The 27,647-nt window shown below is 39.7% G+C and overlaps 1 protein-coding gene and 1 non-coding gene across 5 annotated transcripts in view; one reads left to right on the top strand and one right to left on the bottom strand.

Annotated features, from left to right (window-relative positions):
* The window catches only part of Nhej1 (non-homologous end joining factor 1), an 89,114-nt gene that overhangs the window by 57,201 nt on the left and 4,266 nt on the right, over positions 1 to 27,647 (bottom strand). For 3 of the 4 annotated variants that reach the window (XM_026390429.2, XM_026390432.2, XM_026390428.2), the window contains 3 exons: positions 27,222 to 27,434; positions 17,957 to 18,095; positions 17,294 to 17,352 (listed from right to left, as the gene is read on the bottom strand). In XM_026390429.2, coding sequence (XP_026246214.1) covers positions 17,294 to 17,352; positions 17,957 to 18,095; positions 27,222 to 27,434 — 411 coding nt within the window. The remainder of the gene's footprint in view (positions 1 to 17,293; positions 17,353 to 17,956; positions 18,096 to 27,221; positions 27,435 to 27,647) is intronic. The other variant, XM_026390433.2, reaches the window with a different exon arrangement.
* LOC113183938 (U6 spliceosomal RNA) lies at positions 4,472 to 4,574 on the top strand. The gene has a single exon (XR_003300932.1). It is a non-coding gene; the product is annotated as a U6 spliceosomal RNA (small nuclear RNA).

Here is a 27,647-nt window from a genome sequence, read left to right on the forward strand (position 1 = left end):
CCTTGACACGTTCTTGCCTGGCCTCGGGAGGAGCCCAACCACCCCTGACACACAAACAGGACAGTCTCAGCCAATGACAGACAAACCAGTACCCTGACCACAGCCCCTGTTTGCTTTTCCTTTTCCACCACTTCCTCAGTTGGAGGGCCACTGTGGGGCCATAAGTAGCTGCCAGCCTAGGTCACATTCAAAAACTTCACCCCCAGTGACCTAGTACTATCCATATAACTCTTCTACTGCTCTTCGAGCCTATATTCTCTCCCCAATATGGATTTTTGGTCTGAGGCCAAGGACTTCTGGATCCTACTCTGAAGTTGTATGTAAGGCTAAGCCTTAGAGTAGCACTCTGACAAAGACCATGGTATACTCTAGCAAACTAAACCCAAGATTAGCATCTATTCCAACACCCAAGAAGGACAATATTTGAGGTTTCACCAGAATATTCTAAACTTACATTTTTCTGTTACCCAAAGAATCACTTGATTACATTAAATCCTTATCTTCCAAAATCTAGTTATCACCACAACTAAAATATATAAAACAATGAACCTCTTCATGATGCAGAATGTCAAAACAGAACTTCCAAAGAGTTATCTAGGGAGCTTGGGACAAAAGATTAAAAAAAAAAAATACTATGACACCAGAACACTTACTCCTGAGGTACACAGTAAGAGTCTCAACCTAGACCAATGATTGTAGAACATTTTCTCCAAAAGCTCTGAGAAGCAGGGTTAGCACATCAAGAGCCTTGGAGACCAGCAAACCTTCCTCCCTCTCTGATTTATCAAGGAAGCTTACTTTTTACCCTGAGGGCCCAGGAACCCAAGTTTCTATGAAGACTCATTTGTCCAGTAAGGGGCGGGGGCGGGACTCCCCCCCACTCTGGGCCTCCTTCATGCCAAAGAAGGAGGAAACAGAATAAGCAAAATAAAATTCATAAAGCGAAGCAGTAATTATGGTGTGGTCAACAAGAGGCTGCTCCTCAGGCCCATCATTATGTGGCTAAATTTAACGCCCTGCGCGGCCAGGGGAGCTGTGCACCCAGGGCACGGTGTGTCCACACAGACGCCAGCTCCACCACCTTCACCCGCTTGACAGCCACCAGGGCTGCCAGAAAGCAGGTCACAATTTTTTTTATAGTCTGTTTACCAAGATGCTGTTTTTACTGCCGAGGTTTCTCTCATTTTATCTCTTTTTCCCTTTTCCCCAAACAGACTGGCCTGTATTTTCTGTCCCTTTTTTTTTCTTTCTCCCTCTCTCAGTACTATTTTCAGAACTCTAATTTTATATGGTATGTCCCTTTTTTTTTTTTTTTTGGTAAATATTTGCCATAACTAAGCCAGGCACATCCAGTTTAAAAGGCTCCATCCCACAAAACATGAGGCCTTTAATGATATGCATCTCATTAGCTTGCCCCATGAAAGGGGGTATAGAAAAAAAAAGCAACTTACAGACTCTCCCACTTTTTATATCTAGAAAAACCTATATTTATATATAAGGACAAGCTAAAACCCGGCATTCTGAGCCCCAATACAAGGCTAGTACAATGGTCATTTGATTGAAGCGTCTAGGCCCTAGAAGTAGTTCAGGAAAGATGGGCTCTCAGTCTGTTTGTCATTACTGGTCCATACAGGTGATTCTGAACAGGTCAGTGCAGGAAGATCCTCAGACTCTGAGGTACTAGGGCTTTCTAGATGAGGCAAACAAACTCTGGGGAATCCTCTCTTCTAAATTTCCCAAAATGGCATGGAGAGTTCTCTCTTTCTCTGGCCAATAAAATTAAAGAAAGGAAACTGTGAGTTAAGAGAGTGCTCAGAGATCACCTCCAAGTTGGAACCTCTACACCTACATACAACCCAAAGGGCTTCTCCAGGCAGGCAAAGCCCCAACACTGAAGGCAGGATTTCCTACTATATGTGTTAAGTTCGATGAAAGGAGGTCTGGAGTCAAATCTGCTTAGTGCACTGAACAAAGGGCACAGCATCCAGTAAGCAAACTCCAAATACTTGCTGTGATGCTTTTAAGCCCATATTAATACTCTCAGATGTGTTAGGGGAGCTCTAGCACATAGTGCCTTCAATAAGAAATATAGGGAGAGGGGCTATGGTTGTGGCTCAGTGGTAGAGCGCGCGCCTAGCATATGCAAAGCCTTGGGTTCAATCCTCAGCACCACATAAAAATAAAATAAAGATATTGTGTCCAACTACAACTAAAAAAAATCTTTGAAAAAAAAAAAAAGAAAGAAAGAAATACAGGGAGAGCCATGCATGGCAGCACACACCTGTAGTCCCAACTACTCAGGAGGATGGGGCAGGGGGATTTTTTGAGCCCAGGATTTCAAAGGCCAGACCAGGGAACAGAGTAAGACCCCATCTCTTTGAAGGAAAATACATTTGGGAGAAAGGAAAGAGACACGAATTGAAAGACTCTGCCTGGCTGTTCAGGCAGCTTCTCTTGAGGAGTCTATGCTCTATAGGGGTCACCTAAGGCCTAGTGTGTCTAACTTGGTTTTCATTAGTTTATTTAAGGATGATCAGACTCTAGAGAAGTGAGTGATACCTACTAAAAATCATGAGAGGCAGGGTGCCTAAAATCCCAGCAACTCAGGAGGGCTGAGGCAGCAGGATCATAAGTTCAAGGCCAGCCTGAGCAATTTATTGAGATCCTGTCTCAAAATTTAAAAATAAATAAAAGGGCTGGGGATGTAGCTCAGTATTAGAGCATCTCTGGGTTCAATTCCCTTACAATGTGGGGGGTTATGCCCTTCCAGTGACTGAAATATCTTTTTTTTTTTTTTTCAGTAATAAGGATGGAACCCAGGGCCTTGTACATGCTAGGCAAACACTCTACCATTGATCCACACCCCCAGCCCTTTTTAGTTTATTTTGAGACAGGGTCTCACTAAGTCACCCAGGCTGGCCTCAAACTTGTAATCCTCCTGTCTCAGTTTACCCAGCAGCTGGGATTACAGGTGTGTGCCACCACATCCAGCCTGAAATATCTTTAGCTGCTTTTTCCAGGGAAGTTAAATAAACACATTAGCACTATTTGTTAAACACAGAAAAAGGGTGAAAAAAAAAAGACAAATGTTTGTATGGAGAGTTTGTGTACACTGTACAAGGTGGACAAGTATCTTAAGTATCTTGTTTTCCTACATCATTACTTTGGGATATTCTAGACACATTAAAAATTTGTTATTGTTCCTCTGTTAATGTATTCCTCAGAAATCATGAATTAATACACAATAATTTTTTTAAATTGCTTATAAGTGCAGAGAGGTACACAAGTGGATTAGGAGAGGAGGCAGTACTTAGGGCAGGTTCTCTAGCCTTGGATCACTTCCTCTTTTAATTATGTTAGGCCTTAACATTGCATACACCTTGGTCTCAGACCTGCCTACCTCCCACATAAAGTTCAAGCGTAGCCATGTAACATTCGGCAAGGCAGTAGGACATGACAGAAATATGCTGGATCCAAAGTTCAAAGCCCTGGGCCCTGCTGCTAACTTCTAAAACTGTTTGTCTACACTACAGTTCTCTTACCTTTGTAGACCTTCATTCCCTCATAAGTAAAACAAATTGGCTTGATAAATCTTTAAACTAAAAGTCTCATACAGCTCATAAAATTCTATGACTGTAAAGTTCTGTATGAGATATTTTAGATGTCACAATTTCCCTCATTGAGGTATTTGCCTAGACCCTTGAGATTTGTAAGACACACACACACACACACACACACACACACACAATGTGCCACTCAATGAGTTACTTCTGTACATAGCTAATTCCATCAATCTTAGATTTATTGTCACTTACTTCAGTATGAATGGTTAGCCTACACTGGAGGAATACTCTGCTTGAGGCTGACATTTCCTTATGACCTCACTAAATTCAGCAATTTCACTTTGCTCTGCCCCCAAAATCCTGCAGCTTCCACCAGCTGCTCCTTTTTCAAACCAAGCTATATTATCATGCTACCATCTCAAGGTATCATCACTTTCCTAGTTTTACCCACATCACTCTGAAGGGATTCTTCAGAATAAAATAGTCTAAGAGGACAATGTATAGCATCAGAATTGCTCAAACTTTATTTTTTAGACCAGATTTAATTTTTATTAGAATTGTTCAAGCTTTAAGCATAAGACTAACAGAAGCCAAAGAGCTTTTGAAGGATTCCCTCAAACCACTACACCTATGGAGAGTCCCAAAGCATAACTGTATAAAATACCTAGTTGTGACTTTTCCATTGACAGCCATTCACCACACAAAATCCTCCAAACTCTTAGCTCAAGACTCACCTCTTCCAGCAATACCTTATCCTAAGTATCCTGGTATGAATCCCAGATCCCATCCAATGAGTCTGTTTCTTCTTCCTCTCCCGGGACAGACAGACAGACAGACAGACAGACAGACACACACACACACACACACACACACACACACACACACAGTATTTAGGATATTCTTCTTATGCTTGCGTTGGCAGACATATACTAAAATTGGAATGATACAGAGAGAGTAGGATGGCTCCTGCACAAGGATGGCACATAAATTCATGAAGTGTTCCATATTAAAAAAAAAAAAAAAGAATATTCTTTAGATATCAGGGATTGAACCCAGGGGTACTTAACCACTGAGCTACATCCCCAGCCCTTTTTATGCTTTATTTTGAGACAGAGTCACGCTAAGTTGCTTAGGGCCTTGCTAAATTGCTGAGGCTGGCTTTGAACCTGCCATCCTTCTGCCTTAGCCTCCCCCATTGAAAGATTACGGCGAGTGCCACCATGCCCGGCAAGAATATTCTTATAGATATTTAAATTCTAGTGGTCTAATCTCCCTCAAAAGTCCATCTTTTAAGGGCAAAAAAAAATGTTTTAACTTTTCAATGGTGTCTAATAAGTTCTGTCCACATAGAGTTTAAACTTCTAAACAGAAACTATTTTTTATAATATTTTCAATGGTGTCTAATAAGTACTGTCCACATAGAGTTTAAACTTCTAAATAGAAAAGCAAATAGATCTTCCACACAGAATTAAAAATACTCTTTCTGGACCTTCTGGCAATTTCTCCCTTGAAAATTCCCTAAAAGGAGATGAGGATGCCCATGAATCCTGCAGTTTCATTCCCTAAACCCTGGACAGCTAAGCTGCCAACCTAAAGGACTCAGTCTCTATAGAACATTCTTTTCAATGTGGCGCACTAGTCAAAATAAACATCATCCATGAGTGAAGGATATGAGAGAGACTACTTTAGGTCTTGAGATATACAGGTAAACTTATAAAGCCAACAGACCATGTGACACTTAAAGGTACGTTGATACTTTCATTTTCTTTTTCCATTTCTATAATTAGAGACAATATGCACCAATGTGAGAGAATCCCTGAATGCCAGGCAAAATAAAATGTGAAGTTATTTTTAAGTTTAAGTTACTACGACTGATTGTGTACTTCTATCTATAAGGCACTGCAGTGGGTTCAGAAAAGAAAACCACCAGATGCAGTGGTGCAAAACTATGATCCCAGTTATTCAGGATTTGAAGCAGCAGGATTGCAAGTTCAAGGACAGCCTGGACAACTTAATAAGACTATATCTTAATATAAAATTTTAAAAGGAGGGTGGACTGGGGGGATGCAGTAGCTCAGTGATAGAGTCTCACTGAGTCCATGGAAAAAAAGAAAAAAAAGCAAGAAAAAGGAAACAAATGAGCAAATCCATCCTTCCCTGAGAACTATAAAAACTAATGGAAAATAAGTCTAGAAATTCTTACAAGGCAAAAGTGACATAGGAAAGATACAAAGCATTGTAGGAGTTCAGAAGAAGAAAGAAATATAGCTTGTGTTTTTACTCCTGTTCGTTTCATGATTTCTGTCATAACAGAAAAATCATGTATCATTTGTGCTCCCTCCCCATTTTTGGGGGTGGGGTGGGGATAAAACTCATGAACCTCTTGTGCATGTCTCTCTTTAAGTAAGGGAAATTGAATGCCCCTGGAAAGGACTTTAAAATCACTGGATAAAAATGTTACAATTCCTGGGCAGGGGGTTGAGGGTGCGGGGAAAGGCTGGAAGTATGCAGAAATCCAGTTATCCATCTTCAAACTATTGCCCATCCTTTCAAACCATCCATAAATCCCAGAGGAAGAATGAAATTCTTTCCCTTAGCTCAGCCCTATAGATCCTTGCTCTCCTACTGGCCCTTTTCCCGCCTTCTCATCCACTGGCTACTCTTTGGCCTTCAAATCCATATGTGCCTTAAAATTTTATTTTGCCTAAGCCACTGGCTTTCCAGTTGTCTCTCATTTCCTTTATGTTGTGCAACTTCTCTGAGGAGAGTTCTCCATTCATTGTCTCCATTGCCTTATCCATTGTTCTTCTTTAACTGCCTGCAATCACAGAGACTGCTCAAGATCACGAACTGCCTGGTGATCTTTCCTATCAACTGCCCATTCTCTTTGATCTTGCTTGTGCACATGGCACTTCAGATCACCATCCCTGATGATGTGAAGTGCACAGGATTTGAATCAAGACAAGTATGAATAAATCAGCTGACTGACCCTAAGCCAATTACTTCATCCCTGAGTCTCTGCTTGTTTATCTTTAAATTCTTTTTTGGTTGGGGGGAGTAGTGTACCAGGGATTGAACTCAGGCACTCGACCACTAACCCACATCCTCAGCCCTATTTTGTATTTTATTTAGGGTCTCACTGAGTTGCTTAGTACCTCGCTTTTGCTGAGGCTGGTTTTGAACTTGTGATCTTCCTGCCTCAGCTTCCCAAACTGCTGGGATTACAGGCATGCACCACTGTGCCCAGCTTGTTTATCTTTAAAATGAAGATAATCTTACCTGCTCCTAGGGTTATTGTAAGGATTAAAAAGTATAACTTATATACAACACCTAACATGGTGACTAGCACACACACACTATGAACTTAATGTTGGTTAGTTTCCCTTTCTTGGCTAATCACTACACACTCCTGATTGTTCTCACATTTCCCTTACTGACTCCTACTTATTATTTCTTCCAATCAGAATGGTTCCCCAAATCTCAACTTATGGGTCTTTGTTTTGTTTTGTTTTGGTTTTTTCCTTTTCTTTCTCCAAGCTCTTCCCAGAAAAACATGTATCTATTCTCATGGCTTCAGATATTGCTCTTTGGCCAGAAGATTCCCAAATCTGTTTCTATAGGGCCTTTTTTCTTTTCTTTTTTTTAATATTTATTTTTTAGTTTTAGGTGGACACAATATCTTTATTTTATTTTTATGTGATGCTGAGAATCGAACCCAGAGCCCGGTGCATGCCAGGCGAGCACACTACTGCTTGAGCCACATCCCTAGCCCTCTATAGGGCCTTTTTTCAACTTAAGCTTCAACCTTATTTTTTTCTACTCTTTCCTGAGCATTCTCAATTGTATGTCCTATAAACAATTTAAATTCAGCATAAATATGAAAAGTTCTTTTGTATTACTTTTATTTTTAAATTCTTTTTTAGTTGTAGTTGGGCACAATACCTTTACTTTATTTATTTATTTTTATGTGGTGCTGAGGATCGAACCCAGCTCTTTGCACGTGCTAGGTGAGTGCTCTATTAAGCCATAACCCCAGTCCCTGAAAGTTCTTTTGTTTTTTAATTATCTTTATAAAAAAGTCATTGTTTTTTTTTTTCCCCTAGTTATAGGCTAAGGCATTGTTAAATTGTCACATTGTAATGAATGGACTTTTAGGAAACTCATGTTAGGGTAAAATATAGAGAGACTCGACTATGTGAATCTTTAAAAAAAAATGCTATGGGGGGGGCTGGGGTTGTGGCTCAGTGGTAGAGCGCTGGTCTTGCATGTGTGAGGTACTGAGTTCGATCCTCAGCACCACGTAAAAATATATAAAGGTATTGTGTCCATCTGTAATTAAAAAATAAATTTTAAAAAAGGTTGACTTTGTTAAAAAAAAATGCTCTGGGGGTACATGAAGAAGCTTATAGGTTAGGCCTATAAACAAACCTTATAGATCAACAAGGCCATCTGATGAGAGTTTCTACAGATATTTGTCAAAAATAAGACATCAATCTTGATGGCCTAAACAGATATCTCAATCAGGAGATTAAAATTAAATGAGAGACTAACAGTGTATTTGGTGGAGGTAAACAGAAAAAAAGGGGCTGGGGATGTGGCTCAAGCGGTAGCGCGCTCGCCTGGCATGCGTGCAGCCCAGGTTTGATCCTTAGCACCACATACAAACAAAGATGTTGTGTCTGCCGAGAACTAAAAAAATAAATAAATATTTAAAAATTCTCTCTCTCTCTCTCTCTCTTAAAAAAAAAAAAAGTTTTAATTTTAGGAGAGTTGGTAACTTCCTCTGAATGCAGTAAGACACACAATCCCCCCATGAGTGTCTATTAAATTGTGCTAGCCTATCTGGATCAGACACAGAAGTACTTGAGATTTCACTTCTTACAGGTCCCTACAACTCCCTATTGTTTTATATCTGACCCAATATACATATTGTCATATATCCCTGGCTGCTGAAGCCATCTCAGTTTTAAATATCTAGTTTTGAGTGTCTTAGGATAAAAAGTTTGGCATATGAGATTGCCCTTCACTATTGGGATTCTTAAAATTAGAAATTTATCCTTTGGAAGTGAGTAATTTTGTCCCATTTTTATTTTTAATATTGATTTCCTTTTTATTTCCCCTCAAAATTGTAATATATTTTCTGTTAAAAGTATAGGCCCTGGGCTGAGGTTGTGGCTCAGTGTTGGAGCGCTTGCCTAGCACATGCAGGGCCCTGGGTTTGATCCTCATCCCCACATAAAAATAAATAAACAAAATAAAGGTATTTGTGCATCTACAACTAAAAAAAAAAATATATAGGCCCTTATAAAATCTTGTAAAAGGAAAATAAAGTGGACTTTTATCCATTTTGGGGGCCAAAAAGAAAAGATGATGGCCCCTGGTAACTAGGTTACTTTTACTATAGAAATCACAGCAAGAAAACCCCAAATAGAAGGCAAAAGTCAGAAGAAACATAGATGAGAAACATATGCAATCCCCACCCCCACCCCAGAAATGATTTTCATTCCAGAGTGCAAATACTGGTGGATTTGTGTTTGAAGCAAAGAAAACCATTCCTTTATATGCCCAAGATTAGATTTAATTGAGCCCCACCCATGATTTTCCCAGTCCCTCAATGGCACCACTATTCTTCAGATCTCTCAGGCATACCACTGACAGCCTGACCCTCCTAAAAGATCACCTTCATATGTCAGTTCTCAAGTCGAAAATTTCAATGGCTTCCCATTGTCTACCACAGTAATTAATAACTGCAAGTAGGAAATGCCCTAACTCCTTCCTAGATGTGCCCCAGTTTGAGAATTGCTGCACATAATGACTGATGTTAATACGAGGACTAAAATGGCAAATAAATGTTACAGGAAGAAAAACATTGAGGAACACCTTCAGAATAAAATACCACCTCTTCATCATAGCATTTAAGGCCCCCACAACTTAGCCTCATTATTATCTCACTGACTTCATTTTCTACTAATCCTCACCCATTTTTTTTATGCGAGATACCATGTAGTTTTAATTATGTCATCTAATTTTGACTGTTAAAGAATCTCACCCATTTTTATTCTTACTTTTGCATCTTTGCTGGTGGGCTTCCTACCTAAAATGCCATCCACATAGTTCCCTATCAAAACCTTAACCAGAGGCTGAAGTTATAGCTCAGCAGTATAGCACTTGCCTCATACGTGAGGCACTGGGTTTGATTCCCAGCACCACATATAAATAAAATAAAAGTCTATCAACAACTAAAAAACATTTTAAAAAAAACCTAAACTAACCATTAAAATTGAGTTCAAGTGCTGCTTTTTACGGGAAGCTTTTTAAAAATCATTCTACCATCATGGCCCTTATAATCACTCACTAAACACTGTGAGCCTATTGATGACAATAATATCATACCTAATGATCATAAAACCTTGTATAATTCATGTGTATACTACTGAACATGGAGAGAATAAATTAACTGCAGGTTTCCTCAGGTCATACACAATAATAGAGAGTATATTTTAATGCATTTAGACTTATCCTCTTCATGATGCTCATGAAGATTCTGAAAAAAACACACTCAGAATGCTTACCTTCCTCCATATATTGAACAGGAGATATATGGTAAAGGGGAGGCTCCTCTAACTGTGGATGTAGAGCCCTTGTGGTTCTAGGAATAATTTTCTTTCCAAGGTTTTGTGAGGTTCTTATTCCTCTAGTTTTTTTAGGTAGTCATCTTTTAGCTGGTTCTAAAAATAGATGTCAGTAATCTCTCAATAACAAAAGAGTCAATAATACTTCATCCCAAAGCTCAGAACACCTCCCAGAAAACAAAAATATTAAGGAAAGAAAGCAACACAGCAAAAAATGGCAAGCTAACTGGGCTACTTGCCTATTTACACATATGGGTAAGCTCAAGACTCCCAACAGGTGATCACTTGATGGCCTATAAGATGGGAAGACATGATTCCTTTATCCTCTCACCAAATATTTAATAAATGTCTACTCTGCATGAAGGCACCACTGTTCTAGGCACTTGAGATAGACCAGTACACAAAACAAATCCCTATCTTTGTTGAGCTTACATTCTAGCAGTGGGGTGACAAATCAAAAACAATAAGTATAATAAAATAAATAAATTTTTGGCAATATATTGGATGATAACTACTAAGAAAAAAAGAAAAAGTAGAACATGGTAAAGTGAAATGGGAGTGCCAGGAGCAGAGGAACAGGGATGTGGCTTACAATTTTAAATAGAATAGGCGGGGTAAAACGCTAGTGGGAATGTGAAATGTGAACACACATGCAATGTAATCCACATAGGTATGTCCCCAAATTCTTTGACACAGCTCCACTTAAAAGGTAGAGCTTAATGACCCTCTCCTAGTGTAATCTGGACCTGGTGACCTCACTTCTAATGAAGAGAATACAGCTAGACAATGATCAGATGTTACTTCTGAAATTAGGTTATAAAAAGACTGTGGCTCCACTTGGTCTCAATCTTGCTTTCTTGGTTTTTCTTTTGGATCACTCACTGCCTTTGGAGGAAGCCAGAATCAGGTCATCTGAGTAGCCCTATAGAGAGGCTATGTGGTAAAGAAATGGCACTTCCTGCCAAAAGCCCCATGAGAGAGCTTGGGAGTGAATTCCCCAGGCCTTACAATGACTGCATTCCCAGCTAACTTCATGACTGCAATTTCACAAGAAACCCTGAAATAGAATCTCCCTGCTAAGCTCCTACATTCCTGGAGTAGCAGCAAGGATACCAATGAGGAGGCTACAGCCGAAGCACAGGTAAGAGATGATGGTGGCTCAGACCAATGATAGCAGCAGAGGCAGGATTATGGGTATATTTTTTTAGGTAGGACTAACAGAATTTCCTGATGGACTGAATGTAAAATGTGAGAAAAGGATGAGAGTCAAAGATGACTCCCAAGTTTTTGGCCTAGGCCAGTGAAAAAATGGATAGGGGCTGGGCTGCTGAAAAATCAAATTTGGGAATAAGATTCAGAGTTCAGTTTTGGACATGTTGAGTTTAAGATGTCTAGTAGACATCCAAATGGAAATATTGTACAGACAGTCTGGAGTTTTAAAATAAGGTCTATAATAAAGATTAAATCACTAACAAGATGGTATTTAAAGCCATAAGACTGACAAAATTTAAAAAGTATGTAAATTTAAAAAATAAAATAAAGTCATAAGACTAGTTGAGACCAATAAGGGAGTGAGGGAAATAAGAACTGAGTCCTAAGGCACTCCAATAGTAAGAGGTAAGGGAAAAGAAGGAACAATTGTTGAGGCAGGAAGAAAGACAGAAGAGGGTATGCTGTGAAAGCCACGCTAAGAAAGAATAATGATGAGAAGGACTGATAAATGCTATAATGAAAAAGCCTAAATGGTCAGACTGGCAAACTTAATTGTCTCTCCATCCCTAGCCTTCCTGTTCTTGTGTCTTCTTGATGACAAATGCTCAGGCAGAGGTTTGTGCAGGAAGCTATAGGAATAACAGGATACCAATACCTGGAAGAAGAGAGCAGACTGAGGGAGAGGAAAATTGTCATGGAATACACACATGAGAGGCAATGTCCACATAGAGTTGGAAAGGTTAAACAGGTAAGAGGAAAGAGAACACCAGGCAAATGAATTGAAACAGAAAGACAAGCAGGAAGCTGCCAAGACTTTAGGATGAGGGAAGTTCAGGGTGCTATAATGCAGTGACAGACGATGAGGCTGAAGCGTCAGCAGGACTAAACACAAATGGTCTTTGTGGCATGCAAGTCTGAACTTTATCCTGTAGGCCACTGGGAACCATTAAGAGGCTTTAAGAAGGAGAGTGGCATAATCAGCTGGATGTGGTGGTGCACACCTGTAATTCAGCTACTGAGGAGGCTGATGTAAGTGGATCACAAGTTTGAGGCTCAGACCCTGTCTCAAAACAAAATAAAAGGGCTGGGGATATAGCTCAGTGGTACAGCACCCCTGGCTCAGTCCCCAGTAGTGAAAGAAAAAAAAAATAAGTTGCTAAGTTAGGCTTTCAAAGTAAGGACATGTGGTGACTCCTAAGTTACCAGCTTAGAAAACTGAATAGACAGTGGTAGTTTCTCAAGAGAAGGCATGTGAAAAGAGAAATAGAGTTGGGGGACTACATAATTCATTTCGGACATGGTTAGGGTGTGCTGTCTATGAAGCACCCCGCTGGAAATGTCAAGGATGCAAAAAGAAATACAGGCTGAAACACAGTGGAGATATGATATTGGTACTCAGTAGCATACTGATGACGTTGACATTGGGGTTTAGACGAGACAACCCAGAGAGAAGAGCAAAGGGTGAGAGGATCAAGGACTAAAACCTGGGAAAACTAACATTCAAGAGGCAGGTAAAGGCTGGAAAGCCAGCCAAAGAAACCAAGTAGAATCTTTTGTGAATAAACTTACAGGATAGCAATTGCCAGGTTAAAGATCTCCCAATCTCCCTCAGGTGATTCTGATATGAACTATAGATTCACCAGGGCAGCAATGAATATGTTCACAGCATGAAGTATCTGCTCTAGAATCTGCCTGGAACCAGACAGGGATGAAGATACTAACTAAAACTAGACAGGATACAAGGACCACGGCTACACTTAGGATGCTGAGTCAAATCAATGTTAACTGTAGCCTCCAAATTTCTTGGTTAATGTATTACACTGAACAGATTGTTTAAGCCTTATAAGACAATCAGAATACAGCAATGGGAATGACTGCTATTATGAGTATCATCATATAAAGACAGAGAAGGAGAAAATTGCAAAATATCTATCTCTACAATGGGCCTCCACCCAGAGGAAGCCAACTGCACATAGTTGTCCAGGTTTTGGTGTCAGGGGTTGATTCTTGGCCAGAGGTTGCCAGCTGCAGAAGGAGGGGCTCTATTTTAGGCTGCCTGCTGTCCCTGAGCCTGTCCGCATCTGGTTTGAGCAGCATGCAGCCCCAGTGACTCACACACCCATGCAAACCGCCTGTGGCTCAGTGGCATGGCCTCGGAATGCTAGCCTTAGGCCAGCTCCCTCCTCATCCCATTACACTGGGATAAATAAATAAAGAGCCCGCCAGCAGCCGCATAGCCTGATAGCAACCAGATGGAGGGAAAGAGGCACAGATGGGGCCAGGAGAAGAAACTCCCTCCAGTGGACTAGATGGAGAGAAGGCTACAGCAGCCACTCATCCTAAACTTCATCTTAAACTCATTTACAATTGCTGTGTCATAACAGTGCCCAATTCCTTGACTTTTCTTCCACTCCAAAAGATACCTCTTAAGCCTAATCCTGGGAAATGCTCCATATGGGGATCTTGCCCTACATGAGGATCATGCCAGCAGTCCTCTCTCCCCCAGCCTTGATTTGAATCAACATTGCCAGTATTCCTGCTTTAGTTAGGCTGCCATCAATTGGCTCCCTTAGGTTCCCTAGAAATGAAAAATCAGAGGTTCTTGAGGGGAGAAGAAAAACAAAAAGGATCAAATATGGGAAAGTGATCCCTGTTCAATCCTTCAATATTTTTCCTAATCTTATATCCAAGAAACTTCCCTATCCCACTGCCCCTGCACTCTGTCTACAATCTCTTCCCTAGCAATATTTCCAATGAGAATAGGAGTGACCCCAAGTACTGACCGCGTGGCCCTCTGACATCAGCCTGGCCTCTCCACGCCTTCATCCCAAGCTCTCTCTCTGGTTTGTTTATCTTCCTATCCCATGTTGCTTATTTTGATGGCACATCCTTTCATTTCAGTCTTGGGTGACCCCATGACCCTTCTGTGTCCTGTTTGCAGCACCCTAGGCAAGCACAGTAACTGAAAAGATGCAGTAGCCATATGAAGCTCTATAGTCTCAATAGTGCTCTAGAGTCCTTTCAGTCTAGCAGCTATGCAGAACATTCTGAGGACAGTGCAGTGAACCCACAGTCATAAGAATTCAAATTACCCTATCCTTATGTCTCCTCAGCTGGTGTGCACAACAAGTTAAAGTAGAGAAACAGAATAGGGATACATTTTAGACTCTGAGTCAAGAAATGTGGGAAGTCCTAAACATAGGTAAGTCATTTAACCTCTGAGACTCAATTTTTTCATCTATAAAATGGAAAGCTTCAGCTATGTATCTCTATATGATCCCATATATAAAACTTCTACAAGTCTATGAGGCTTGGCTGCAATCCACCCAGTGCCTAGAGGACCAGAACTCATGAAGTAATTAATTGCAACTACCAACACCATCCCTGAGTTAGCACCTGGATTATATGGCTTTCTCATTACATTCTACAGGGATGGAGCCCTCCCCCAGCAGCATGAAAGAGATGAGCCTCCGATTTTAAAAATGAGAAAATAGTGGCTCTGAGAGAAGTGATTTATCTAAAGCTGCAAAATAAACCATGATAATAACTGAAGTCCTCATATATAGCCCTTAAAAGCAACAATGTATTTACAGGCCACACTGCCACAAAATTCACACAATTCCCCCTGGCATAGATTTATCAAAATATGCATACACAAACTTATTGAGAACCTACTTCTTCTAGGCACTATAATCCATGCTGGGAAGACAGAAATGCATTCAACATGGTCCCTGCCCTCAAAGAAACCAAAGATCAACAACTCAGGAGGCTGAGGCAGGAGGACTGCAAGCTTGGCACAATTTAGTGAGACTCTGTCTCAAAATAAACAGGGATGGAGACTTAGCTTAGTGGTAAAGTGCCCCTGGGTTCTATCCCCAGTATGGGGTGGGAAGGGGAAAGAAATCAAAGATCAGCAGCAGAAAGCTACAGTTTTGCAGACATAAAAAAAAGTATAAACCAATGCACTCTAATAGCAGGAAAGGATTATTTTTATAATGAGAGTCCAGAAAGATCTTCCAAAGAAGCTGAAGCTGACACTTAAAAGATGAACAGTTTACAAGGTAGATAAGGCCAGCACATTGGTCATTCTAGATAAAGGAAACAATGTTATAAAATCATAAAGGCAAGATAAAACAAAACAGCATCTGGGAAAATCAAAAGTCATTTCTTATGGCTGAAACATAAAGCACATATAGTAAAACGTTATGGAGTCAAGTTGGAAAGCACATAGGCGCTAGACCAGCAGAGAAGGCTAAGAGTTAGCCCTGAACTCTAATGCAGGGCCTGAGGCAGGTAAATGGTACACCAGCTCCAGGCTGTGTTAACACTCCTTAATGCCATCTGAGAGAAAAGTGGCCTAAGAAATCTCTATCAAGGGCTGAGGTTGTGGCTCAGAGGTAGAGCGCTTGCCTAGCATGTGTGAGGCCCTGGGTTTGATCCTCAGCACCACATAAAATAAATAAATAAAATATATTGTATCCATCTATAACTAAAAAATAAATATTTAAAAAACAAACTTGAGTTTTTGAAAAAAGAAATCTCTGTCACATATTTAGGTGTAACAGTCTCTCTTTCCCCAAGAATTTGACATTAATTATGTTTTAGGACTTAGCAATGCAAGCTTTCCTTCTTCTCCAGAGTTAAAACTACTTCAGTACATGGGCTGAGTACTCAGCTCTCCCCACTTTTTTTTGCTCCTAGTGTTAAGACTTCAAGTATTAAATCTCAGTCAATGAATAGAAAGAACAGAAGGTTCCAGATCAAGAATACCTGCTTTACGTCTAGCCCCTGTGAAAAGAGTTTATTTCAGGTTCTAAAGAGATCTGAGACACAGAACTTATCCATAAGAAGCTTACAAGTAGCCTAAAGGGCAAGATAGAAATATGAATAATCTGTATATAACAATATTATAATAGCATTATTTACTTACATAGTAACTTGGATAATATGTATAATTAGAAAATGGGGCAATAATACTAAGGTACTAACTGTATAACCAACAAGTCCCAAAAGAATTAGAGAAGGAAAAGATCAATATTGACTGGTATTATCAAAGGTCACCATTATTAATACTCCCACTGTTTGGCCTTCAACAGATGTTTCTTTTGGCCAAGCTTAATCTTTAGAAGGGAAACCTAGGCAGTAGCTTCTGACAGGCCACAATTATCTACTCCCCATTCATTCCTTTGCCAATCCCCTTGTATAAACACTGTGATTTTCCACGGCCTGCAGCACCCACAAGACAGTCCCCAGATGGTAGCCCTGAGCTTTTAACTTTCCTCTACTGCTAGATGCTGAAGGGACTGGACAAGTAACGATGACTACACTTCTACTCCACAATTCAGATCTCAATAAGCACAAGTTAACAACTGGCCAATCAAGCTTCCCAAGGTTAGAGAATTCCAAATGAAATTCCCAGGTACTTTAACAGAGGTATTTTACAATTGTTAATTAGTCTGCTTTTGCCTTTTGTATTCATCCCCTTTCCTTCCCCCATCTTCCCTATGTACATCTCAAGCTTTATCAGATTTTCTATAGCCATTTTTTTTTCAGACAAAGGGCTTTCCAACCATACAAGCCACCTACCACCCAAAATGCAAGTCACCATCCAGGTACCTTTTTTGTGGGGAAAGAGGTGGCAGGAACTGAAACCAGGGACACTTAACGATTGAGCCACAACACCAGCTCTTTTTATGTTTTATTACTAGACAGGTCTCACTAAGTTGCTTATGGCCTCACTAAAGTGCTGAGGCTGGCTTTGAACTTGTAATCCTCCTGCTTCAGCCTCCTGAGCTGCTAGAATTACAGGCATGCACCATCATGCCCAGCACTATCCAGGCACTTTAAGTGCTCAAATTTGAAGAAGAAAGGAAATAACTACCCTACCTCTACCATAAACTGTTCCAAGAAAGCATTTTCTTCAAATGGCTCCGTCTTCAATCGACCTGTAATAAGAAGGGTCAAAGAAAAAGAAATATGATCCTGAGGATGAGCTTCCTACCTGTTGGATGAAAAGGAACAGAGTCCAGAACAGAAAGATGCCCTCCCAGAGATCCCCCCTAGCCAGGTGAGAGAAGGAGGATTGAGAGTATGTGGGCAAACACAAGGAGGAGAGGGCAACTGGCAACAAATGGCAGTTCAGGGGCAGCAGTTGCTCTATGAGATCCTCCTGCCATTTCCATTGACAAAATGGCATGTCAAACGGAATTTTTACTTTGAAGTTGGTGCTTTGCAACGTCCTAAACTCCCAAGTTCGCCTTGCCTAGTACAATTTTGTATAGTTGTTGGCTCCTTTCCAAAGCCTTCCCCTGTCATTTCCTAGGACATGTTTGTCCTTTATAGCTTCCACTGGCCACTTAGGCACCAGCCAGGTACTCAAGGTAGAAAAAAGTGTCATCTACTTACTATCAAGTCTCCAGTTCCTAGTCAGGACCCAACACTCACCCCAGGGGAAACAATTTCCCAATGCACATGAGCTTCTCCATTCTCTAAGACCTTTGGACTACCTGTCCCACTCCTTACCCAATTCCTCAAAGAATGTCCTCTCACCTCGGCTCAGCATAGCCCCACTCTCCTGGTAGTCCTGGATCTCTAGATCTTTCATCCGAAGCAATGTTGACAACTCCTTCACGTGGCACTGCAAGGCCAGACTCATGCCCATCAAAGGACGAATCAAATGTTGGGAGACCTTTGATGGAAAAGAGACATCAGTTAGCCAACAGATGTTTCCAGAGTACTCTCTGCATTAGGTACTAGAAGAAAACACCAAAGAATATTTTCACAAGAATTTATAGTTTCAAAGGCAAGCAATCCATTTAGATGAGCATAAATATAAACGTAATAATTAAATAAATTTATTAAAGAGGCTCAAGGACTACCTTTATGACCCAGATAGAATATGGATAGATTAACTTAAGAGTTGTGATTTAGAGACAATGATGTGATACAGTTGAGAAAGGGAAAGTATTTGCTCAACTCTCAGCAGAGGTTAAGAAATAAAAGCAGAATATTCAAGCAGTCCTCAAGAGAGTAAGTGTGGTAGACAGACATGATAGCACATGCCTATAATCCCAACAACTTGGAAGGCTGAGGCAGGAAGATCGAAAGTTCAAGGCCAGCTTCAGTAACTTAGCAAGGTCCTAAGCAACTTAGTAAGACTGTACTTCAAAATTAAAAAATAGCAAAAAGGGCCTGGAATATGGTTCAGTGGTTAAACACCTGTGGGTTCAACACCTGGAAGCAAAAAAAAAAAAAAAAACAAAGAAGGTATGGCTAGTGGCTAAAACAGAGTACACCAGCTGGAGTATAACAGAAAACAAAAATTCAACAGAAAGTAGAGAGCTCTGAAGTTCAAGTTAGATCATTTATCAAGTGCCATTTCAGGGCTGATGATAGCCCAGAATTTCAATCTGTTTCCACAAATGCAGCAGAGTTTCAGGTTGTTGTTATAATAAAAGCACGTCAATTTCTAAAAGACTAGCCAAGAAATAAATAAAATACCCACCCAAATATACCTTGCTTTTAACAAGAAGTAAGAAGGATGCTAGCACAGTATGGAAATTCCTTAGAAAACTTGGAATGGAACCACCATTTGACCCACCTATCCCACTCCTCAGTCTATACCCAAAGGACTTAAAATCATCATGCTACAGTGATGCAGCTACTTCAATGTTTATGGTAGCTCGATTCAAAATACATAAACTGTAGAAACAGATTATATACCCTTCAATAGATGAATGGATAAAGAAACTGTGGTATAAATACACCATGGAATATTACTCAGCCATAAAGAAAAATGTAATTATGGCATTTACGGGTAAATAGACGAAGTTGGAGAATATCATGCTAAGCAAGTAAGCCAATCCCAAGAAAACAAAGGCCAAATCTTTTCTCTGATAACTGAATACTAACATAATGAGGGAAGCAGGTGGCAAGGGAAGAATGGAGGAACTTTGGAATGAGCAGAGTGGGGAGAGGGAAGGGGAAGGTATGGCGGCGGGAGGTGGTGGAATGAGACAAACATTATCACCCTTATGTATGGGTATGATTGTATGAATGGTGTTACTCTGAATCATGTACAACCAGAGAAATGAAAAGTTGTGCTCCATTTGTGTAAAAATAAAATAAAATTAATAAAAAAAGAAGGATGCTAGCAGAGCCATACTACAGTGCAGCTATAATGATGCTCTCGTATGATAATGTAGAACTGTACAGAATAATCATTTAATTCACCCATGCAAGGTGTCCATTAGTCTCTCAAAGAAAATAACTAGGGGCCGGGATTGTGGCTCAGCAGTAGAGTGCTCGCCTAGCACGGGCGGGACCCGGGTTCGATCCTCAGCACCACATAAAAATGAAGGCATGGTCTGAAGCTTGGAGCACTACTAGGCATCTCCTTTCTTCCATGGAGCGTTCACCATTCAAACATGACAGATTTGGTCAAATGCTAGTTAGGTTGAGTCTTGCTTGCTTCCACTTGGTCACCTTTGTATGGATCCAATGGCTGTTTTGTTTTGCTTTTTGTTCCTTCCCCCCCTCCCCATTAACGGTTTTTAGCTGACGTTCTTGAAGAGAGTGAGTACTTGGAACTGTGCCGCCAGTGAAAGGAAATCCTAAGGAAGTACATTTCTTTACAGAGCTGTGTCATACCATCCTTTTGGCCCTCTGCTGTAAAAGTAGAATCAAGTCTCAAATAATTGCCTTTGTAATTGTACCCTCTAGTATTGCAGATGTAGGACAGTACTGTATCATATGCTGTGAATGTTAAACCTCTCGTACCTGCTTTATGATACGTGGTAGTGACCGTGCTTTATCAGAGCTGTTTTTAATGATATTACTCTAGAATGTTTTCTTTTCAGATGATGATTGAGAAGCTAATAAGAAAAAATGGTGCCAGGTATCACAACAGTAACAGAACTTTGCTGTTTTCTCGGGTTTTGTTTTGTTTTTGTTTTTTTTACTTTCCCCCCATTTTTAAATGGAGTGTGCTGGGTGTGTCTATGATTCTGTTCAGATGACTGCAGAACCTGGAAACGCTGTTGCTGCTGCTGATGCAGAACATACTGCTATTATTGGTCTTTTTATATAAATATAAATACATATATATATATATACATATATAGATAATTTGAATTTTTGGAAACTTTAGCTGTGCTGTCAACTTTGGAAAAGTATCCCAGTTTACCGTGTTGAGTTGGCATTGTACAGAAATTAACAGCCATATTGGTCTAGAAATGTTAAACTTAATTTTTTTTCCATTTGTACAGGGGTAATGCACTGTATTAAATATGTAAGGTCTTATCTACGTGGGTTTGATTACAGAAACTAATAAAGTATTCTCTAAATAATGAAAAAAAATGAAGGCATTTGTTGTGTCCATCTAAACCTAAAAAAATAAATATTAAAAAATAAATAAATAAAAATAAAGAAAATAACAAAGTCAATCACCTATTTGTGGCTTGGGGATGCTACCAGAGTTACTTTCTTTTTCCCCTGAAGGACACAAATTAAAGAAGGAACTAAGAAGTGGTGCTCTAGATCAGGGGTCAAGAAGATTTTTTTATGGAAAAAGCCAGATAGTCAATATTTTCCACTCTGTAGACCATACAGTCTCTGACACAACTACTCAACTTTGCTGTTGTGGCACACTAAAGCAACCCCAGACAATATGTAAACAAAGGAGATGGCTGTGTTCCAATATAACTTTCCAAAAAGAGGCAATAAGCTAGATTTGGCCTGCTGGCCACAGTATACCAACCCCTGTCTTAGTCCTAAAAGGGAGCAATTTAAGACTAGAGGTGCAGCTTGGTGGCAGAGCAATTGCCTAGCATACATGAGGTTCCAGGTTCAATCCTAAGCACTGAAAACAAAATACAATAAATAAACAGGAAGGAAGACTTTAGACAGGATACCCCAACACAGGCTTGAAATGAAGAAAAGGTACCAGAGATTCTCATAGGATGTGCAAGCCAGATTAATCTGAATCAGGACCAGAAGTCTGAGCTCTTCAGACTCTTGTGTTTTCATTTTCCATTAATTTTTCTAGGTAAAAGTTACCACTAAAACTTCTACTTGTGTTGTGACTCAAATTATATGGAAAATACTTTTTTTCCACATTTCTCTAATAATCAATTAGGAAAGACTGGATGTGGGGAAGTGGGCAAAGAGAGAGTGGTGCTGGCATAGGATGGAAGGTCAGAAGCCAAGTCAAACTCTAGATGTTCGTTATTTCTTTCTATCACACAGCACACCCCAACCTGACACTGCCTCGTAACTCAGGTCTTCAGGACACTTAGGTCTCCAAGAAGTACTGCTCAGAATGTGGCGGAAGTACAGTTTGGGGGAGATTTTTATGCTCTAGACCCAATTCTCTTTCCTAGAAATAGTTTTGTTAAGTTTGGTCCTGGTTAAAGTAGATCAGGAGGGATAAAAAGTTGAATATTTGTTAAATGCCAGGCTAGGTTTGGTGAGTTGGGTTGAAAATAATTATCACTGCTCAAGCAACCACACCATGCATTTGGTGGCACCACTCAAATAACAGGTACTCCTAAAGTTAATAATTAGCCTCTCTCAGGGAGTAAAGGGACACCTTAATAGCAATCTCTCTGAGTGGTACAGAATATATCATGAAATATGGTAAGTTTTAATCAATGTTATGTCTAATTAAATATGATAATAATATACCAGGCTACTCAAAAGATCTATCAGACCCTAATGTCTATATAGCAGCAACAGCAACAGTTTTATCAGTACATATTTCATCTTTTCATCTGCTCAAATAATTTCATAGGGTATACACCTATAATCCTAGCAACTCAGGAGGCTGAGACAGGAGGATTGTGAGTTTGAGGCCAGCCTAGGTAACTTAGTGACATCCTGTCTCAAAATAAAAAATTTAAAAAGGGTTGGGGATGTAACTCAGTGGTAGAGTGCTTTCCTAGCATGTGCAAGAACCAAGGTTCAACCCTCAGGAAATAAATAAATAGTAATAATTTCATAGGATTGTATTATACCTTCTGAATTACTGAGGTATAATTACTTTCAAAGTTAAATGAACACTAAAATGATTTCCCTTAAACCAGATAGCTTTGTTTTGTTCTGGATAGAAATCTTGAAAATATGTATCAATGGTCATAAGAAAGAATGGTGCAGAGGCTGGAGTTGTGGCTCAGTGGTTGAGTGCTCGCCTGGCATGCATGAGGCACTGGGTTCGATCCTCAGCACCACATAAATGTAAAATAAAGGTATTGTGTCCACCTAAAACTAAAAAGTAAAAAGAAAAAAAAAAGAAAGAATGGCACAAATGTGTAAACAGATCAAAGCAAATGCACAGACATTACAAGGAAAAATCCTGATGTGCTTTAGGAGGTCAGGATACTCCCCTTCACTTACAGACAGCAAAGGATGAAGAGATGCAGGTCACAAATCAATTCAACCAATACTTACCAGGAACCTAACATGTGCTCTAGGACCTCTGCTCTCCAAGAACGCCCAACAGTTAGAGAGGTTAGGAAGTGTGGTAGATACAGAGCAGAAGTTGCCAATCTTCAACCATTTAGAATTTCCCCCAACGTCCTCTGATTTCCCACAGAAATGCTCACAAGGCAGGAGACAGAATAGCAGTTTTCAACTCCAGATGAATCATATCAGGTGACACAGTGAAATGGGTAACAGACTAGAGAGCAGGAGACCTAGATTCCAGTCCTGACTCTCACATAACTTTAATATGAAAATGTCTTAACTTCAACTACTTTCATGGTCCTTGTCTTTTTCAAAAAGAAAAATTATGGAGTTAACTGTTTGCTTTCACAGATACAATATAATACTAAAGTCGAGCAATGTTACACATATTTTCATTTAATCCTCACAAGTCTGTAAAAAGATTGTAATTGGTATCTCCATTTTATAGCTAAAGAAAAAAAACATAAATGGTGAAATATGAAAGTGCTGGGGTTAATTACAAAATCAAATCAGCTGGTTCCAAAGCCTATGCTTTCTACCACTAAAAACCTTGAGAAATGACTCCTGGGATCATAAAATGGTCAAAGGGGTGACAAATTCGAAAGGAAAAATATAGAATATTAAGAATTATATTAGATAATACAAAGAGCAGACAGTAGGAAGGAGGAAAAGAGATGAGAAGTTCATCACAAGTGGAGACCAGCTCAAAGTTATAATGCAGAGACCCCAAACCTCATATGTTCCACAATATCCTGCAGCAACTTAAGAACCATTGAGTTGTTATTATGCATACATTATATGGTAGAGGCTGTAGGTAATTAGGTATTCTCCTACTCTTTCTATGGCTGGTAGGACTGAAGGTCTCTGGAGAATACTCTGGCATTGGTTTAGCAAAATTAAAGATGAAAATACTCCTTGCCCTGGCTGTTCCACATTCAGAAATTTACTTATACATTTAACACACAGAAAAAGTAAATATAGGGTTAGTGATACAAGTGCTTGCCTTGCATGCAAAAGGCCCTGGATTCAATCCCCACCACCACAAAAAATAAATGAATAAATAAATGTAAAGATAATCACAGTATATAACAAAACACTAGAAATAAAAAATGTCTACTAATAGTAGATCAATTAAATACATATTGATAAAACTATAAAATACTAAGTTGCCATTTAAAAATATTATACTGGTTTTCTAAACATATTGACATGAATGATCTCTATATAATTAAGTGAAAAAGTCAACATATTGAGCAGTGTACAGCATGATGCCATTTGTAGAACTATACATGTATTTGTAAATATGTATTTGACTGTGTATGTACATAAAACACACACTACATAGAGCTTTTTTAAAGAATTTACAAGAAGCTGATAAAGGAATATCAGCAGTTGCTTTAAAGAAGGTAAATGAGGGGTCTGGGGATGTGGCTCAAGCGGTAGCGCGCTTGCCTGGCATGCATGCGGCCCGGGTTCGATCCTCAGCACCACATACCAACAAAGATGTTGTGTCCGCCGAGAACTAAAAAATAAATATTAAAAATTCTCTCTCTCTCTCTCTCTCTCTCTCTCTCTCTCTCTCTCTCTCACACACACTCTCTCTTTAAAAAAAAAAAAAAAGAAGAAGAAGGTAAATGAAGCTGGGTGCGGTGGTGCAATCACGCCTGTAATCCCAGCGGCTGAGGATGCTGAGGCAGGAGAACCCAGATGCTAAGCAACTCAGTGAGACCCTGTCTCTAAATAAAATAAAATCATGGCATTTGCAGGTAAATGGATGGAGCTGGAGAATATTATACTAAGTGAAGTAAGCTAATCCCAAAAAACAAAGGCCAAATGTTTTCTCTGATATGTGGATGCTGATCCTTAATGGGGATGGGGGCGAGCATGGGAGGAATGGAGGAACTTTAGATAGGGCAAAGGGGAGGGAGGGGAAGGAAGGGGACATGGAGGTAGGAAAGATGGTGGAATGAGATGAACACCATTACCCTAAGTACACGTATGAAGACATGAATGATGTGACTCTACTTTATAGATAACACGACATGAAAAATTGCACTCTATATGCGTACTATAAATTAAAATGCACTCTGCTGTCATGAATAACAAATTAGAATAAATAAATAAAATACAAAATAGGGCTGGGGATGTGGCTCAGTAGTTGAATGCCCCTGAGTTCAATCCCTAGTAACCTCCCAACAAAAAAAGGAAGGAAAATGAGGGACTGAAGAGGGGCAGAAAGGAGACTGTTTTCTCACTGTAAACCTTTAAATGCTGTTTGAAATGTTTGACTTTGGATGAATTACCCATTCAAAAAAAAGTGAAAACTATCACAAGAATGAGTAACAAACAAAAATTATAACCGCATGACCTCACAGACACACACACAGAAGCCTGAAATAGCATCTGCCTACACCCCTGCCAGCGCCTGCGGCTATGACTCTTCCCTACAGTTCCCCAGGCTCCGGGGTTTCCCTGGAGTGACATTCCTCTTTTTTTAATGATGAGTATTTTATTTTCACTTAAAGTACAGTTGTTAATCAATTGTTCAAAGCTAATTTCTGCCCATAGCCAATCAAGGCTCACCCACCTAACACATTTTTTTTTTTTTTTGGCTTCTTCTCTTACTATAGTTCCTCAATTAGAATAGTGTGCTAGTTTTTCTCCACATATTTCTTTACTTATAATATTAAACAAGTGCTCTTTTATTGTATCCTTTTAAAAATTATTTATTTATTTTTGTGGTGCAGGGGATCAGACCCAGGGCCTGGCACATGCTAGGCAAATGCTTTACCATTGAGTTATATCCCAAGCCCACTATATTCTTTGGAAAGAAGAAACTGTTGGAGTCCATCAGCCTCCAAGAAGAGCTGCCTCCAAAGTCACACTATCCTGTGTATAGAACCATGTAAAGCAAAGTGAAATCAGATATCACTTAAGATTCCCAAAGGCTGAGGAAATATTTGGGTTCATTCTTGAGAGAACAGTGCCACCTAGTGTCACTTAGAAAAAGTCATGAGGGATTTAAATGATACAGGTAAATTCTATATCTCAAACAGGATGGAAACTTTCACAAGAAGTTCAATTAAAATCCACAAATTTGACTGACTACATGCTAGGCAATATATTGGCCTTAGAAATACAGAAATGAGTGAGAAGTAGTTCTCTTAGCACTCAAGTCAAGTTTTACTGGGTTCCAGTTCATGAATAAACATCAGTGAACAGTTTATAAAAATGTCTTTTGTTCCATTCACAGTCATATAGGGATGCTAGAGCATCATTCCACCTGTGGGAGACTAAACACATAGGCTGGGAAATGACGCTTACTTTCTGCAGATCCCTCTGTTGAGAAACTTGTCCCCTAGTCCTCCCACAGAGAACACCCTGACCTCTAGTGCTACTAAAATAAGCCCTGTTTGTTATTCATGAAAACTAGTTCTCAATGCTCAATGCTTAATTTCTAATAAAAGCTCTTAGAGCACGAAAATTACAAGTGAGAAGAAGATAATGACTCTCCTAGTCCCTAAAGTGGGCCTTCAGACTTGACTGATATGGAGTTCAATTTCTAACTCACTCATTTATAACCTGGATGACTTTGGACAAGTTACCTTCAATTTCAGTTTCCTGCTCTGGAAAATGAGGTCAGTAATACATATTTTGCAGGACAGTCATTAGGATTAAAAGATCAGACAATGCTCAGAAAAATAACTAACATCAGCACTTAGTCCACCGTTATGAGCAGTCCTGATAAAACACAAGTGGGACCATGTAAAACCCCTATTTTAAACTCACCCCATTTCTCATGCCTTCCTATCATACTACGGTTATAAAGTTCCTAAACTCAGTCCACACTTACACATCTCCATACCTGTTTGCTGAGAATGATTTTTCTCTTTGTTTTATCCCAAATCATCATCAAAACAACTCAGAAATTCACTATTCAAAGAGGTTTTCTCTGATCCTCAAGCCATTTGGGGCCTGTCTCAGTAACAGAACTTACCACACTTTATCATAATTTCCTTTCTGTCTCCTCATTAGTATAAACTCCAGGAGGAAGCCATATACATATGTATACACACACACACACACACACACACGTTTTGGGATACTCAGTAATTAGCAGTACATAGGTGGTTCAATAAATAAACTAATGAATAAAGTCCCTGAATAAAGTATGTAGGTCTGACCCCTGCTAATACCAGTCAAAAATCTTTCTTATTTGCCACTGTCTGGTCAAGGAAAGTTTTCTGATTGGAGAAGAATTTCAAACAGGGTTTACAAAAATATAAAGACTCCTAAAGCTGCATCTCAAGCAGCTGGCATCCCGACGTCCACCCCAAATCTGACTTGAACTTACCAGGGAAGGACTAGCTAGAATGCAGTGGAAGTTCCAATAGAAGGGGAGACCAGAAAGCTCACTCCGCACCCGTAGAATCAGTGCCTCTGCCACAAGATCACAAGAGAAGGTCGCTTCACTAGGGTGAGCAATATTCTTCAACAATGGGCGAAGCAGATTATCCAAGTGACAGAGAAAAGCTGCAGGGGGAGCAGTCAGTCGCTTGTTCAGCTCCTGAAAAGACAGTAGTTTTACACACTGAGGGTGCTAAAAGGAAATTAACTCCCTCTTGAGCAGTAGCAAAGGAAAGCCCTGATTAATGTGAAGACAATGGGCATGAGAGGAAGGGAAAGAAAGAGAAAAACATCACAATAGGAAAGAAGAAAACAAAAACAAAGGTAACAAGAGTCACAAAAATCAACTGGCCTACTTCAAAGTTCTATCTTC

This window comes from Urocitellus parryii, chromosome 1 (genome assembly GCF_045843805.1).
Source record: "Urocitellus parryii isolate mUroPar1 chromosome 1, mUroPar1.hap1, whole genome shotgun sequence".
Classification (NCBI taxonomy): domain Eukaryota; kingdom Metazoa; phylum Chordata; class Mammalia; order Rodentia; family Sciuridae; genus Urocitellus; species Urocitellus parryii.